At 45.1% G+C, this 16,561-nt stretch overlaps 1 protein-coding gene across 5 annotated transcripts in view; it reads left to right on the top strand.

Annotated features, from left to right (window-relative positions):
• Nucleotides 1-16,463, top strand: part of fam189a1 (family with sequence similarity 189 member A1) — a 56,901-nt gene extending 40,438 nt beyond the window's left edge. For 3 of the 5 annotated variants that reach the window (XM_078532423.1, XM_078532427.1, XM_078532429.1), the window contains 8 exons: nt 310-441; nt 3,057-3,164; nt 5,961-6,121; nt 8,856-8,991; nt 10,727-10,820; nt 11,538-12,035; nt 14,574-14,896; nt 15,133-16,463. In XM_078532423.1, the coding sequence (XP_078388549.1) occupies nt 310-441; nt 3,057-3,164; nt 5,961-6,121; nt 8,856-8,991; nt 10,727-10,820; nt 11,538-12,035; nt 14,574-14,896; nt 15,133-15,318 (1,638 nt within the window). In that variant the 3' untranslated portion in view covers nt 15,319-16,463. The remainder of the gene's footprint in view (nt 1-309; nt 442-3,056; nt 3,165-5,960; nt 6,122-8,855; nt 8,992-10,726; nt 10,821-11,537; nt 12,036-14,573; nt 14,897-15,132) is intronic. The other 2 variants (XM_078532424.1, XM_078532428.1) reach the window with 2 other exon arrangements.
• The last annotated feature ends 98 nt before the right edge of the window (nt 16,464-16,561 follow it).

Below are 16,561 nucleotides of genomic sequence, written 5' to 3'. Positions count from 1 at the left end.
AGAGCTCAGTGATGGTGCAGTGTGAACCCAGTCCCCATTTTATAGCTGCATGTCAAGGGGTCAGGTTAATAAACATTTTATCTTGCTCGGTGACACCAGGTGACAAGGCACTGGGTGAACTTTAGTACCTCGCCTGTTCTTTACTCTGAAACCCAGTACAAATCGGGACCAGAATGAAATCGAAGGCTATGTTGGACAAGATATGTAACTGAACAGGACATTGGCAGATTAAATTAATTGCACACAAGAAACCTGTATAATTCCATGTGTTGTAGCTGCTACCTCTGATGGTTGTGTTTTGTTTGGCAGTATAAGTTTGACGGTGATGGGGTGTGTGTTTGCTGCGAGATTCAGGAGGAGGCAAAAGGTTGCAGCACCCTCAGTGAAACACTGAAACTTAACCCAGTCCGAGAGTGTAGCATGGTGCGCCTGGCTTTAAAGGTAAGACCCTGCTAAATTCAGCCCCGACTACAGCACCAATTCTAACCCCAGCCCAGAATTGAATCCAACCCTGAATGCAGAATGCAACACTGGGTGCAGAAATGAAAACAAAAATATGCTAAAAACACTCAGCAGATCAGGCAGAGTCTGTGGAGGTGAAAAACATAATAAAGTTTGCATATTGATGACCTTTCATCAGAATTGAACTGTACTGATTTGAAGGTCATTGTTTGAAATAGGCAGATGCTGCCTTACCTGCTGCATGTTTCTGGCATTTTCTGTTATTTTAGACTTCCGCGTCCACAGTAATTTGATTTTGCACTGGGCACAAAAACTTCAGAAATGGTTTACCAATATGGATTCACACAGCAATACTTGGAAACTTCACCCTGTACCCTTCGAATCAAGGGCGGATTTACAATGAAACACACTGTACTGTGGCACGGGGCCCCCCAAACAATGGGGGGGGAGGGGGGGGTCCCAAAATGAATGAGTTCCAAAACATTCAAACTGGGTGGGTGAACTGATGCTGCATTTGCAAAGTTAAAAAGGGAAGCGCCGAATAAATGGGTTCTTTTTAGGACTGAATCCAGTGTGTGATGGGAATGACAGGTACCCGGGGTGGTCTCAACAACATGTCTGCCTCTGATGAGCTACAAAAACATACCTGAAGAAAACACCTTACTCACTTTACTGACGAATGATCATTTCACAAAGTGGGTCTGTCTCAGTCTCTGTCAAACTATCACAAAGTAAATAGTAAGACTTTGCTATTCTACCAGGAAAGTGATGCTTAGAAAAGTAAGCTTCAAAGGAGATTGAAATGTTCAGTAATGATATTAACAGCTAGGAATTTCCCTTTTCCCAACCAGGTTGCCGCATCAATTATATATCCCCCCCTTTTCTTAGATAAATCCCTCTCCTCCCATGTACACCCTCTCTCTGTGATACAAGGGATGACACTTGCTAACAAGCCTAGAGCAGCCCGCTAGCTAGGGGTATGTGGTGGACCAACTTGCTTTACCCAACAATAGTGAAGTCCATCCGCTCCACTCAGCCCATGATCATCAATGCAAGTAGGGAACTCACTCACTGGTTGTTTGAATAGCCAGGACCACAGGTTAAAGCTGTCAGCGGTGGCTCCGGTGCTGACCTCTGGGTCAGACAGTTGTGGGTTCAATTCCCACTCCCGTCGAGAAGTACTGACCTGTCAGAGATGCCACCTTTGAATGTAAAAGATCCCGTGAGGCTATTTTAAAGAAGAGCAGGTGAGTTACCCTCGGTGCCCTGGCCAATATTTATCCCACAATCAACATCACACAAAACAGATTCTGGTCATTAATACATTGTTTGTGAGAGCTTACTGGGCACAAACTGACTGTGGCGTTTCCCACATTCCCACTTCAAAAGTACTTCATTGGCTGTACAGCTTTGGGACTTCTGGTGGTCATGAAAGGTGCTATATAATTGCAAGTCTTTAAATTTTGGTATGGCTTTGAGATGGTTTTAGAAGTACCAGCCCACCATGTTGGGACAGGAGGAATTGTAGTCCATACACACACTTATGGCTAGCTTCTTACCACAATAGTGACAAGTTAGATTCAATGACAGGAAATAAATAGAGACAGATTCGCCTGGCACTGCTCTGGGCCACATCCTATCAGCTAGTTTCATAGTCACATCTTCAGAATCATTCCTTGGCTCTCACTCCAGACATCATGTCCAGCGCACAGACACATCAGAAACTGGATTGGAAAACAGTCTGTGGTTGGATGTTGGAGAGAAGATGCTGGGCAGCCCCAGAGCCTCACTCCACACATTCCCATTCTCTCCTAATAATCAGCAAGCTTTGATGGGGAGAGGAGTTTCAGTAAAACCTCGGCTAATTTGGTCAAACGTTGAAACGTTGATCCCGAGCCAAGTTTTAATTTGAATTTAATTTAAATGATTGTAATGTGGGCCGGCCTGAAACCACAACAGCAGCTCATGTTCTTCCACTGAGCGACACTGTTATGAGATTTTCCAGTGAGTGATGAGATCTCAGTAAAGTGCAATGTTTCTCGAGTCTACTAGGCAACAGATGTGTTGTCAGTGCTGTTTTGCCTCAGTAAACTGTTGGCACTGGAGCAGGGCTTCAGTCTGTTGTCTCCGTCTCCGAACGAAATTATACCAACAGACTGCGGACACTGTCTCTCCCTCTCTCTCTCTCTATGTATAATCTGTCCTTGGTTTTGGCTTTTCTCTTCAAGTTCCATGTTTGCTCACCTTGCAATATTTACCATCATTTGGATAAGAAGTAAGCTTGGATTTCAACAAGGCAATTATTCATACAGGCATGCTTTTACAAGTGAAGAAGCACCGATCAATTTGTGCATTTTCTTAGCTTTGCCTTTCGGGTCCCAGGGGGCGCAGATCACAAAATGAAGCTGAGCACAGTGGCCCACTAACTGTAAATCCGCCACAGCTTCAAATCTTATCCCACAGACTCTGACATTAAGTTGTGCACTTATTATATTAGGAATTTAGTGAAAGGCCAGTGGGCCATTAAATATGTTTAAGCTGCACTGTGCCTACTACTTTGAGCAGAGCTAACATCCTAGCCTCTCTCTCTACAGGATCTTTTATTCAGCATCTGTGCATTGAACGTCATCTCTACCATTGTATGCGCCCTGGCTACTGCGATGTGCTGCATGCAGATGGTCACAGCTGATATTATGCAGATGGTAAGTGTCTGTTCAGTAATGGAGAGGCAGCATTTCTAACAAGCCTGTGTCTATTTACTATACCCACAGGAGTTGCCTCTTTTATTGCCTTGATTAATTGTAACAAATGTATACAGACAGGATATTAGGAGGCCCATCCATTACGTACCTAACACACCTCTCCCGCAGCTCAAATCCTTTTTCCCCACTCAGAAACCTCTCCAGCAAAAAAAAGGAACAATGTGCTTTTTCAATCTGAGTTATTAAGTAGTTTGGGGTGGGAAGATTGAAGGAGGTGAAAACTCATATAATTTTGTTCAGAAAAGAAATGAGCGAGCGTAGGAGACCAGGATGAATTCTGATTTCACACAACATACCCATAGAACACGATCTACAATACCAGATCATCTCGGCAAGGTTCAGTTGTGATCTTGGGACAGCTCAGCTGGGAATTAGAGTAAGATGCTGTGGCAGGCATTGTTGGTCCAAACTTTTTTGACATGGTTATTAAACGTTAAGCTGTGACTCAGTGGGTAGCACCTGCCCCTGAATCAGAAGATGTGATTTCAGCTGCCACTCCTCACTTGAGCGCATGAACTAGGTTACCATTCCAAGTGCAGTAATGGGAGGGTACTGTCAAAGATGCTGTCTTTAGGATGAGAGGTTAAACCACCCTCTCCGATGGACATAAAACATACCATTGTGCCATTTAATGCAGGGGAGTTATCCCTGACAGCACTAGCTGCTTGTAGGATCTTGTAGTGTTGACCCTGGCTAACATCCAAGGCTATGTAACAGTGACTAACCTCTAAAACTAATCCGTTGGCGTGAAGTGCTTTGACAGGTGTATTTTAATAGAAGTTCTTTATTTTATTTTATTTCAACTTTCACTCCCCCATCTAATATTATTTCCTCCCATGATGTAATTTAAAACAATATTGTAAACAAGTTTTTTGCCAATTTTTTTTATCCCTCCTTTCCTGGAGAAATTGCCTCTTGTTGAGGTATGACCCTTAGCTCTAACCTTGAACCCCAACCTCTGTCCCAGTCAGCTAACTCAGCACAAACTGGGGTATTACTGGGCTTGGCCCCAGCTTCTTCCATATATGCACAGCTGAACTGCTTGCTGCTGAAACTGACTGAGTCCAGGAGAACTTCCTGGGCCAAGTGACTCGGTCTTTAAATGCCCCATTCAGTCTGCACTGAGCCACACACATCAGGGGGATCCCAAGCTTCATCCAAGTTTGAGACTGACTGCCAGCCAACAGTAGAGGGGGAGTAATTGGCCTGGGATTCCTGTTTCTGAGGCTTCTGGTGAGACGCGTGTAATGTTAGTGAGTGATATGGCCCTCCATACCCTTTGTGGTGGAATAGCCTCTTAACACAGACACGCAGGCGCGCGACAAAAAAAACACAAGAAATGGATATTTAGTCCATGAAATAACACTGCAGTAAGAGGCAGTGTCCTGGGGAGCAGGTTTTGGTGTTTTCACTTGAATCTGTTTAACCAATCTTGTATTTCTGATATCCTAAATTACAAGGAGGATAGAGTACATAAGTAGGGATGTCTTGCTACAACTTGCTACAGAGCATTGGTGAGATCGCACCTAGAGTAAACCGTGAACAATTTTGGTCTCCTTGCTTTAGGAGGGATATACTTAAGATTGAAACAATTCAGAATAGATTCACTAGGCTGATCCGGGATGAAGGGATTGTCTTATGAGGAAAGGTTGAGCAGATTGGGCCTGTACTCATTGAAGTTTGGAAAAATGAGAGGTGATCTTGAAACGTAAGATTCTGAGGAGGCTTGCAGGATAGTTGCTGAGAGGATGTCTCCCCTTGTGGAGAAATCTAGAACTAGGGAGCACAGCTTAAAAATAAGGGGTTTTTATTTAAAACTGAGATGAGGAGGAATTTCTTCTCTGAAGGTTGCTAGTCTTTGCAATTCTCTTCCACGGGGAGCAGTGGAGGCGAGATCATTGAATATATTCAAGGCTGACTTAGACAGATGTTTGATCTACAAGGGAGTCGAGGGTTATGGACAGACAGGAAAGCAGAGTTAAGGCCACAATCAGATCAGCCATAATCTTACTGAATGGCAGAACAGATGCGAGGGGCTGAATAGCCTACTCTTGCTTCTGTTTCTTATGATCTTATATTGTGTGCCTCCACTCAAAATGTTCTTATATATGGCTTTAATCAGTAAACTTTCACATCTGTGTAACATGACGTACAGTGTTACACGTTTTATAAAGATTTTAATCGGATTGAGTCACAAGACAGACATAGTAACATGTTTAGATCACATTTAACCACCTCCCCTCATATCTGGCCCACAAACACAAATGGACTTTGAATTGTCTGTACCGCAATTGTGAATACCATGGCAGCACACACCATGATGAGAGGATAGTAAAAGAACTAAAATTTTTCAACCTGTCTCTCCTGTTTTTTTTAAAAAATTAATTTGTGAGATGAGTGTGTAGCTGGCAAGGCCAGCATTTTATTGCCCTCAAAACGATTGTGGACAGGCAGAGAGAGATTTGACTGTTAGCTTCAAGATTTACTGGTAGTTTGGAATTGTCAAATTTCTGCTGGGAAACTCCACATCATGTGAATTTTCTTCTGGATCAGCTTTGCATCTTCCTGGTGTTTTGTAGACAGTGACATCTGTGCAGGTGTCAGAATGTAATCAGTGAATGACAGGTTCTATAATAGAGAGAATGCTCTCATGTAATTTCAATCCCAAACATGTCACTCTGGAAGGCAGTTCTGTCCTTTTCCATTATTGTGCTGCTAATGTAGCCTTCCTGACAGCTTATTCCACAGAGACTGAGAGCTCCAAACCCTGAGTGCGAGTCACCCCGTGGTACAGACCTGCAGCAACCACTGGATTTTGACGAGTTCATCCCTCCTATGCCACCTCCTCCATACTATCCTCCAGAGTACACCTGTAGCCCAGGAGTCGAGACCCAGAGGTGAGTCCTTGTTCACTTATGTGTCACTTATCCCTGTTTTTAGTTTTCCCTCCTATCCTGAAAGTGCTGCCTCTCACTGGGGCACAGACGGAGAGTATAGGCAGTGTCACAGCCGAGCATGGGCCAGTGTCTACACAGGTGTACTTACCAGCACGAGTCATTTACCCTTTAGTGCAAGAAACCCTGGCTGGTTTTCTTCTGCGCCAAAGATCAGGCGTTTCTTTATTCTTATATTCATTCTTACATCGCTGGCAAGGCCAGCATTTATTGTCCATTCCTGAGTAGCTTACTAGGCCACTTCAAAGGGAAATTAAGAGTCAGCCACGTTGGCGTGGGACTGGAGTCACATGTAGGCCAGACCGGGTAAGGATGGCAGATTTCCTTCCCTAAAGGACATTAGTGATCCAGGTGGGTTTTTACAGGAATCTGACTGCTTAACACCTGCCGCACCAACATGCCAACTTGACTCACAGTGACCCAATGAGTCAGTTTTAAAATGTCTCATCTTCCTTCAGGGCTGAGCTGCACCCCATGTGAGTGATGTTTTCCAGCCCAATACCCCTGACTGCACCTTCCTCCTGCCTGATTCTCAATTAATGCCATTCCCTTCCCCTCTGCTCCACCAGCACAATCTGATCTTACAATCATAATGTCTCTGGAATTCTCTGCATAGTGTTTTTTTATATTAATTTATGGAGAGTATGTGTGCCATTGCTTGGTCATCATTTAGATGGTAGTGAGTTGCCGCCTTGAACTGCTGCAGTCTGCATAGTGGAGGTGCTCCCACAGTGTTGTTAGGAAGAGAGACCCTGGATTTTGACCCAACAACAATGAAGGAATGGCGATGTAGTTCCAAATCCGGCTGGTGTGTAACTTGAAGATGGTGGTGTTCCCACGCGCTTTGAAGCCTTTTAGGTGATAGAAGGAGTGTTGTCGAAGAAGGCTTGGCAAATTGCTACACTGCATCTTGTAGATGGTACACACTGCTGCTACTATGCCCTGGTGATGAGGGCATAAATGTTTAAGGTGGTGGATGGCATGACAATCAAGCAGACTGCTTTATCCAAGCTTTTTTAGTGTTGTTGGAGGTGCACTTATCCAGGCAAGTGGAGAGTGTTCCATCAAACTCCTGACTTGTGTCTTGTAGATGGTGAACAGGATTTGGGGAGTCAGGAAGTGAGTTACTTGCCACAGATTCCCATCCTCTGACCTGCTCTTGTAGCCACAGTATTTATATGGCTCGACCACAGGAGGCTGCTCAGTAAGATAAGAGCCCATGGTGTTAGAGGCAAGGTACTAGCATGGATAGAAGATTGGCTGTCTGGCAGGAGGCAGAGAGTGGGGATAAGGGGGTCCTTCTCAGGATGGCGGCCAGTGACTAGTGGAGTTCCGCAGGGGTCAGTGTTGTGACCACAACTTTTCACTTTATACATTAATTATCTAGATGAAGGAACTGAGGGCATCCTGGCTAAGTTTGCAGATGATACAAAGATAGGTGGAAGGTCAGGTAGTATTGAGGAGGTGGGGAGGCTGCAGAAGGATTTGGACAGGTTAGGAGAATGGGTAAAGAAGTGGCAGATGGAATACAACGTGGGGAAGTGTGAGGTCATGCACTTTGGTAGGAAGAATAGAGGCATAGACTATTTTCTAAATGGGGAGAGAATTCAGACATCTGGAGTGCAAAGGGACTTGGGAGTCCTAGTCCAGGATTCTCTTAAGGTTAACTTGCAGGTTGAGTCGGTAGTTAGGAAGGCAAATGCAATGTTGGCATTTATTTCAAGAGGATTAGAATATAAAAGCAGGGATGTGCTGCTGAGGCTTTATAAGGCTCTGGTCAGACCACATTTAGAATATTGTAAGCAATTTTGGGCCCCGTATCTCAGGAAGGATGTGCTGGCCCTGGAGAGGATCCAGAGGAGGTTCACGAGAATGACCCCAGGAATGAAAGGCTTAACATATGAGGAACGTTTGAGGACTCTGGGTCTATACTCGATGGAGTTTAGAAGGATGAGGGGGGATCTGATTGAAATTTACAGAATACTGAAAGGCCTGGATAGAGTGGACGTGGGGAATGTTTCCATTAGTAGGAGAGACTAGGACCCGAGGGCACAGCCTCAGAGTAAAGGGAAGACCTTTTAGAACAGAGATGAGGAGAAACTTCTTTAGCCAGAGAGTGGTGAATCTATGGAATTCATTGCCACAGAAGGCTGTGGAGGCCAGGTCATTGAGTGTATTTAAGACCGAGATAGATAGGTTCTTGATTGGTAAGAGGATCAAAGGTTACGGGGAGAAGGCGGGAGAATGGGGTTGAGAAACTTATCAGCCATGATTGAATGGCAGAGCAGACTCGATGGGCCGAATGGCCTAATTTCTGCTCCTATGTCTTATGGCCAGTTCAGTTTCTGGTCAATGTTAACCCCCAGGATATTGATGGTGGGGATTCAACAATGCTAATGCCATTGAATGTCAAGGAGAGGTGGTTAGATTCTCTCTTGTTAGTGACGGTCATTGTTTGGCATTTTTTGCAGCATGAATGTTATTTGCCACTTAGCCTAAACTGAATATTGTCTAGGTTTTGCTGCATGTAGCCAAAGATTACTTTGTTTTGCTGCTCCTATCACTAAGTCATCCCTAGTACCCTGTCGCCATCAGCTTCTTGTGGGACAGTGTGATGTGAGGAGCTCAACAAAATGCAGATTGTCATTGGTTCACAACATTTTCTGTTATTTTTCAGAAGCCTGCACCTGGACTTCCCGCACTCACCCTTCAGTACCATGTACAGTGTGGCCATTAACAGCCCCAGCAGCCTGTATCCTGCAGAATTACCTCCCCCATATGAAGCTGTGGTTGGACAACCTCCCACTAGTCAGGTGAGAGATTGAAGAGTGAGCCCAGCTTGGGCTATGATATTGAACCATCTTTCACCAGCTTGTGGCAGTGGCTGAAACTGGCCAGTTCAAGGAGCTGCTCAAACTGAGTTTGCAGCAATCCTGATTAAAGGATAACATTTCCCACTGAGCTGGTTGTACAGTTATAAGTGTTTGACTTCACTTGGACTTAATCAGGCTTTCTGAGGATGCAGACTCGTAGTAGGAACTGGTTCCATGGCACTGACCTCCCTATGGTACCGCACCCAAGTGCCCAGTATTCAAATATTAAACTGGACAGCAAAAGTTAGTAGGATGTTTATATGGTTGTATTCCATAGCTTTAAGCTTGAATTAAGTCGGCAGAACTTCAGACCAGAGGTTCACTCCAGCCGGTGACTAGGTGGATTAAATAAGAAAAGCTTCAATTTTCGAATGTCTCGGACATACCCATTTTGATGAACAGCTAGAAAATGAGGGAGCAAATCCCTCAACAGCCCAGCTCAGTAAACAAATGAAATTGGCAAAATCCTGTGACCTTGACCAGCTCCATGCTTGTTTGGTGATCTCAGTCGGGCACTTGATGGTCCTGGTCCCTCTGCTAGGGAAGAACAGAATCAGCTTTTCCTGTCTATTTTCCAGGACCTCTCCCACATGAGGGCCAAGGTCAGGCTGAGCAGCCTCACATTTCAATAACTTTAATGCACTCTCTGAATACGAGCAGTGCTGACTGAAGCTTTGACCTGATCTACACATTGACGACCGGCTGTGAGTTGGTTTGCATTGTTTGATGTCAATCCTTCTTAAATTTTACTCTATTTTGAGAACTGAGGTTTGGGGTAATTGTAAAATGCCAAGTTCAGTAATTTCACTGAGCCAGGTGAGCAAGTTCCCTTAATAGACCAACAGGCGGCGAAGTGGAGACTCAACTCCCACACAGGAGAATTCTGCAAGCACAAGATGATCCCCATGTGGTGGTTAGTGTGAACAGGTATTATGATGGTTAGTGCCACAGCACCCAGAGCACATCCCTTACAGAGTGCTACTGATAGATCAATCTTAGGTACTACTCAGTGGAGGCAGTTTTCAGGAACCATACTTGCGCAACTTGCTGAATATTTGCACCCTCCATATCTCCTAGCTGGTGCAGTGAGGGCCCGTGTAGCGGGGCTAAAATCTGAAATCCCATGCCAGAATCAAGACTGCCGACAGCTGCTTTTTACCAGTTTCTCTCTCTCCACCACCCTGCACATACCCCCCCACCCCCACCTCCAACCACTCCCAACTGACTCTCACTGAGGAAAGCATGGACACTAGCTGCTTTCTGACACCTCTCACATGTAAGCATCTAGACACTAAATGTTGGTAGGTTATCCAGTATTGAGAGGCAACACAGCTAAGCTTGACCCTGTGAATGATGCTTTTATGACTCTGCTGTCCCCTAGTGCTAAGCCGCCACCTGCAATAGGGTGATCAATGGTAATGATCAATGGGGATCAATCACCAGTCAATGGTGACACTGAAATATCATTAAGGTATATTTCCTAGAGCACTACTGTGCTGTGCTTTAACAAATCCTCCTCCCTCCAGCATGGCAATCCTTCTTGCATATGAGCTGCCTCCCCTTTGAACACGACTGAACTCTGGGCAGGCAGCACTGAATGAGTCGGTCAGTACTGGCTATTCAGTCATGAAGCGCTCCTTACTCAGGGACTCAACACTTGTGTTTCGTCATTCAGGTGAACATGCTGGATCATCAAAGCTCAGAGCCTTCACAGAACTCCAGTTCCAGTCTGTGTGATAGGAATATCTCAGCAGCCTTCAGTACACAAGGTATGAAAGCTGAGGACTGTCTTGTTAATTCTGTGTTAGAGGTCGGATCGATTTAAAACAAAAAATTGCAGTTTGGCCAGAAAGCATCTCCAAAGTATGGAGATTGACCAGGCTGCAATGCAGACAGCTGGACAGAGGAGAGGTATGTAAGGAGTCAGGAGAAAATGAGGGGGAAGTACGATTTAGAGCAGGACTGAGGCAAATATAACACATACCATGAACATTATATTTACACCTAAGGTTAACTGATGCGGTGTCAGCAGTGTATTTTGAGCAGCTATTTTATTTTGTGTTACCTGAGAATTCCATGCTGTGTCTGATCCTCGACCTAAGACTTGGGGGTGACGGAACTAATTGGGTTGGTTTCAAGATGCCCCATGCCAGCTCTCAATCCTGGAATGTGCTGTTAGCTGCTTTTGGCCTGCCCCAGTGTTAGACTCAATGCCCTAGGCCAATGCCTAGTGAGGAGACCATCAGCCAAGGTTCCTGCTCCGGGAGGTACTGCATGTGTAGGTCAGGAGCAGGTGTGGCTGTAACTTCTCCATGGTTGAATAGCTTACTGGTCCTGGCTGCCTGCGATCCTACCAGGTGGATGGCCACGTGTGCGAGGTGTGTGAGGGTTGTCAGTGTGCTGATCCACCGATCAGGAGGGAGGGAGCGTTCTTTCTCGATGTATTATCAGGCGTGTGTGTTTAAATATTCTGCTCTCCTTTTCAGTGTTTGTGGACAATGCCTCACTGACATTGTGTGAATCTGCTGATGCCCCAGAACACACTGGCTTATCCGGGGATTGCTGCTCGCTTGAAGTTCAGGAATCTGTGCACTCTGCCGACAGTGCAATACCTGCCACTGCCACAGACCATGGTTGCACCAGTTTGGAGGCTGACGTCTGGTGGAGACACAGGACCTATTCAGAGAGTTCCCGTGAGGAAGGAAGCAGGTCACCAGCTCTATCGCAGGGTTCTGTGGAATGGCGAGAGCACAGATTGTCAGAGTGTCCAGTATTGAGTGCAAGCACAGTGAGGAAAAAGCCCCATTCACCAGCCCAGGCAAACTCTGCTTCGCTCAAACAAATTAAAATGTGCTGTGGAGTCTTCAGGCAGTCCCCGTCTACCACCATGCCTGACAGAGTCAGGCTACCAGCTCAAAGAAAAACTGGTGGGAACAGAATAATCCGATCCAGCAGCGATCCTGCCGCCTGCACTTCTACAGAAGGTGAACAGCCAGTGACTGGGACAGAGTTCTGTGATACACACTGCTTCCAATCCTATTTCCAGCTGATTGAACCAGATTGCCACACAGCACCAGACCCATAAACCTATCGATGTTTTATGGTCATTGCCGTGCACATGTAATGTTACCACTGATTATTGTAGTTCTGAGATGAAATCAAAGCTACACCAACTGTCTCTCCACATACTGAAAATCTTCCCTTACCTCCTTCCATTAATCTGTGCTGAATGAAGTGTAGGAACAGAAGAAGGCCATTCAGCCTTGAGCCAATTCCACCACTCAATAATTACTAATCTCTATTTTAAGAACACAAGAATTAGGAGCCAGGAGTAGGCCATTTGGCCTCTTGAGCCTGCTCCACTATTCAATAAGATCATGGCTGATCTGATTGTGGCCTTAACTCCACCTATCTGTTCAACCCCCATCAAAAATCTGTCTAACTCAGCATTGAATATATTCAATGACCCAACATCTACTGCTCTCTGGGGAAAGAGAATACCGCAGACTAACGACCCTCTTAGGGAAAAAAAATTCTGACTCTTAAATGGGGGACCCCTATTTTTAAACTCTGTCCTCTAGTTCTAGTCTCTCCCACAAGGTGAAACATCCTTTCAGCATCCACCCTGTCAGGTCCTCTCAGGATCTTATATGTTTTAATAAGATCTTTGTCTTCTAAACTCCAATGGGTATAAGCCCAGCCTGTTCAACTTTTCCTCATAAGACAGCCTCTTCAACCCAGAATGCATTTCCACCCTTTGCTCCATTATCTTGGAGACCCTTACCCAATGTCAGCTTTGAAAGTTCCAATTGACACCCAACCATAACAGCTTTTCAGGAGAGAGGGTTCCAGATTTCTACTCCCCTCTATGTGGAAGTGCTTCCTGACCATCACCCAGTGGTCTAGCTTTTATTTTAAAGTTGTGCCTCCTTGACCTGGTTTGCCCTTGTGAGAGAAAATAGTTTGTCCTTACTTTCCTATCAAATCCTTTCATCATTGTAAACACCTCAATCAAATGGGAATTAAAATGGGGAGAGACGTAAAAATGGCTGTTGCCTTACTATGAGCCATTTTACACAATTGCAGTCACAATCAACTCCGTAGTGTAAAACAGCACTGACTCACTTACTGCATGCCCTCTGCTTCCCCCCGCTCCTAATCCCTGTGCCCCCTGCTATGAGGTGACTCAGCCCCTGTACTCCCTGCAAGTTGATTGGAGGACAATGCTTCCACTGCCAGGCTGCTGCAGGCAGGGTCAGCAAGGGTTACATTTATTGAGCAGATCAGAATATAACCCCATTTCCTGCTTGGGTCAAAACAGACATCTTTGTACATTTTTAAAACTTTTCTGCTTATAAAGAGAAGAATGTCATGCTGGGGGACAACTTAGTACTGATGTCAGGCACTCAGTGATAATACCCTTCTAACAAATTGTATTCTCTCCCTATTACAACTGCAGGGCAAGTACAATGTGGGTTAAATGCGGAGTAAAGTTCTCCCTACCCTATTCCATCAAACACTCCCAGGACAGGGGCAGCATGAGTTAGACAGAGTAAAGCTTGCTCTACACTGCCCCATCAAACACTGCCAGGGCAGGTACACCCAGGTTGTTCTCCTTAGAGCACAAAAAGTTAAGGGGAGATTTAATGGAGCTGTTCAAACTCACGTATTGTTTTGATAAGAGTAAATGAGAAGAATCTATTTCAGCTTCTTCACATAACTGAAGTTCCTCACCCCGGTACTATCTGCACCCTCTCCAAGGCCTTGACATTTGTCCTAAAGTGTGATGCCTGGAATATTTGTATCTACTGATTGTGTAATATGATGCTTGTCTGAGACATGGGGTAAGTAGTTCTCTCTCCAGAATGAAAATCTCATCTGCTTTTTGACTGTGACAAGGGGAGCTGGGGCAGTGATAGGGTAAGGAGGGGTGGGGAAGCCTGGGAGAGAGGGTTTGAAGCGATCATGTCTCCTGGAATTGTGAACTCCTCTCCCAAGATGTGTGTGTCTCACATCAACGGCAGCTTCTATACTGAGGTGCACTGAACTGTTTGTTCTTTGCTTGGGCACTGCTCAGAGTGATGGCCAAAGGAGGCCATCCGTGGACAAGTGCATGGAAGTAGATGTCATTGATGGACTGCAGTGTGAGAGGAATCTATGAGCATGTCTGTGGAACATAAGCCTCTCTTGAATTCCAGATCAAATCTCAAATACCTGGGAATGGCCATCACTGAGCCTGGGGGGGAAAGGTCATGCTCCATGCAGTGCTAGTTAGTGTCTTGTCCCACAGAGGTACCAGGTTACGATTAGTGTGAAACCTTTTACTAGGTTCAGTTAGTATATCCTTTCACCAGGCCCTCTGTTGTCTGAAGTACAAGTACATTGTCTTGCGCAATGTCATTGTTTTTCCAGATTCTGTCCATACTGTAACCCAGGGTTAATATTTGAAGGTGAATTGTCTGCAAAATGCCCTTCTGGCCCTCAAAGTTCTGTTTTATGGATTGTTTGCTCTTATCCTTCAGCTCCCTGTCTCGAGCTTCGTTCTGTTGCTTCCAGCCGTTTTGCCAAACGTTTCCAGTCTATCAAGCAGCAGCGTGACATAGGGATGGTGGATGGGCACCTAAAGCAGCAAGCACCTCGGGGAATCTCCAGCGAACGACCACATTCTCTTGTTGACCTGAAAACCTACAAGGACACAAAAATATTGGTCGCTAAGTTCTTGCAGCATTCAAATTGCAACCTTGCTCCTGAGGTACAACATGTGGTCAATAACATCAGGTCTGTCATCAAGTCAGATGAGCGACACATGGAGGAAGCTATTTACAGTGCCAGCGTCATTGACCAGGTAGGTGACACTCCTGCATCCAGTGCCAGAGCGGGTTGTGCAGGTATCACCGTTTGTTGTGATCATTTTAAACTATTTCTCAGCAATGGTTAGGAAATTTTTGCTGCTTCTGGTGGAACCTCTTCAACATCGAGGGCTGTCGCTGTTCCCCCATGGGTGCCCGGGACCGGGTGAAATTGTGGACCTGTCACTGCTGCTGTTCATGTCGCTTTGACGTGTTTCCTTATCCCCATTAGGTGATGACAAGTTCTCACCATCCGGTGAATATGTTGAGAATGCGGTTACAGGAAGACCTGCACCTCCAGAGCTGTGGCGATCTCAGCTCCCCATCAGCCTCAGTGCGGACTCTCCGAGCGGGCCACAGCTTTGAATGCGAGCGGCCACACAGTTTGATCGGTGTGTGCAGAGAGACCGTTCTGTGAACCGCGCTGTGGATTGCGCTAGTTAACATTAACAAATCATGGACGAGGGAGGAAGAAACAGATTAGTCAGCATTCAAACCCAGAGCTAGAGATCAACTTTTCTGTGTATGAACATAGGAAAAGGAGACTGGGCTCTTTCAGCATGAGCTGTATGATTGTGACAACTGGATGCTGTTTGCAAACGTTGGATGAATCTTTGCTCTGACTGTTTTCTACAGTGGGACCATTTGCAGTGTTTTGATATGAGTATTTATAATTTATTATTGCTGACTGGTTCTGGATTAAGTATGTGGGTGAAGATGATTCTGTTGTTTGTGTCTGTGTTACTGAGTAACACTAAGCCTAAGTGGTACCTTGCAGCAGCCCTACCACTCTGTTCTTCAATTGTTTGAGGACCATTTACTGAAATGTGAGAGAGAGAGAGACAGTTGGCAGGGCAGGCTGAAACGGAGTTGCTATTAAACTGTTACCAGCAGCCCTTCAGTTAGCACACTATTCTCTTCAAAGTGCATGTTGAACAGTTGTGCCTGTGATTTTGTTTGTGTGCCAAAACTCACAAAGAGTTTAACCAATCAGCTCCGGGAGGAAAATAAACCAATGGTTCTTACGATCCAGGGAGTTGACCATTGCTATAATCATCTGCCCTTTGGCCTGTCCTGGCTCTCTGCTAAATCATCCTTTCATTTGTGAAAGTGGAGCTTTGGGACTTGACCCCAGTAACAGACTGATGACTGGGTGTCCAGAATCACGAATGGAACAAAATACCAGCATGGTGATTGTAACTCATTGCTGGATAACTAAGCAATATTGTTTTCTCCTGAGTTGCAAGATGTATTAATATATTTTAACATTATAGAGAAAAGAAATATAAAATAACCTCCACATATTCACCTGACAGTGAACAAAAGGAAACAAAGTCTGATGTGAGGGAGCCCAGGCCGTGGTTTGGGTTTTGGATGCTCAACGTTCAGCATCAAAGTGCAGAATCCTAGGAGGCTAAAATTAAGATCAGGGGTATCGGAGTTTGACTGAAATATTAAATGACCATATTTATTTTTCTGTATTTTCTTTTTAAATTGGTTTGAATCCTGTGGATTAAAGATGAACTTTTTGTATAATTCCAAAAAATAAATTTAGTGCCGTTACCATTTTTAGTCCCATGTCTGTGCTTCTCCCACTGTTTGTATCACACCCACCGCGACTTTTCCCTCCCAAACGCCAGATCAATCATTAACCTTTTTAA

Source organism: Cetorhinus maximus, chromosome 30, assembly GCF_964194155.1.
Source record: "Cetorhinus maximus chromosome 30, sCetMax3.hap1.1, whole genome shotgun sequence".
NCBI classification, from domain to species: domain Eukaryota; kingdom Metazoa; phylum Chordata; class Chondrichthyes; order Lamniformes; family Cetorhinidae; genus Cetorhinus; species Cetorhinus maximus.
The sequence above is the reverse complement of the archived record's forward strand: the minus strand, read 5'-3'. Positions and strand labels throughout refer to the sequence as shown.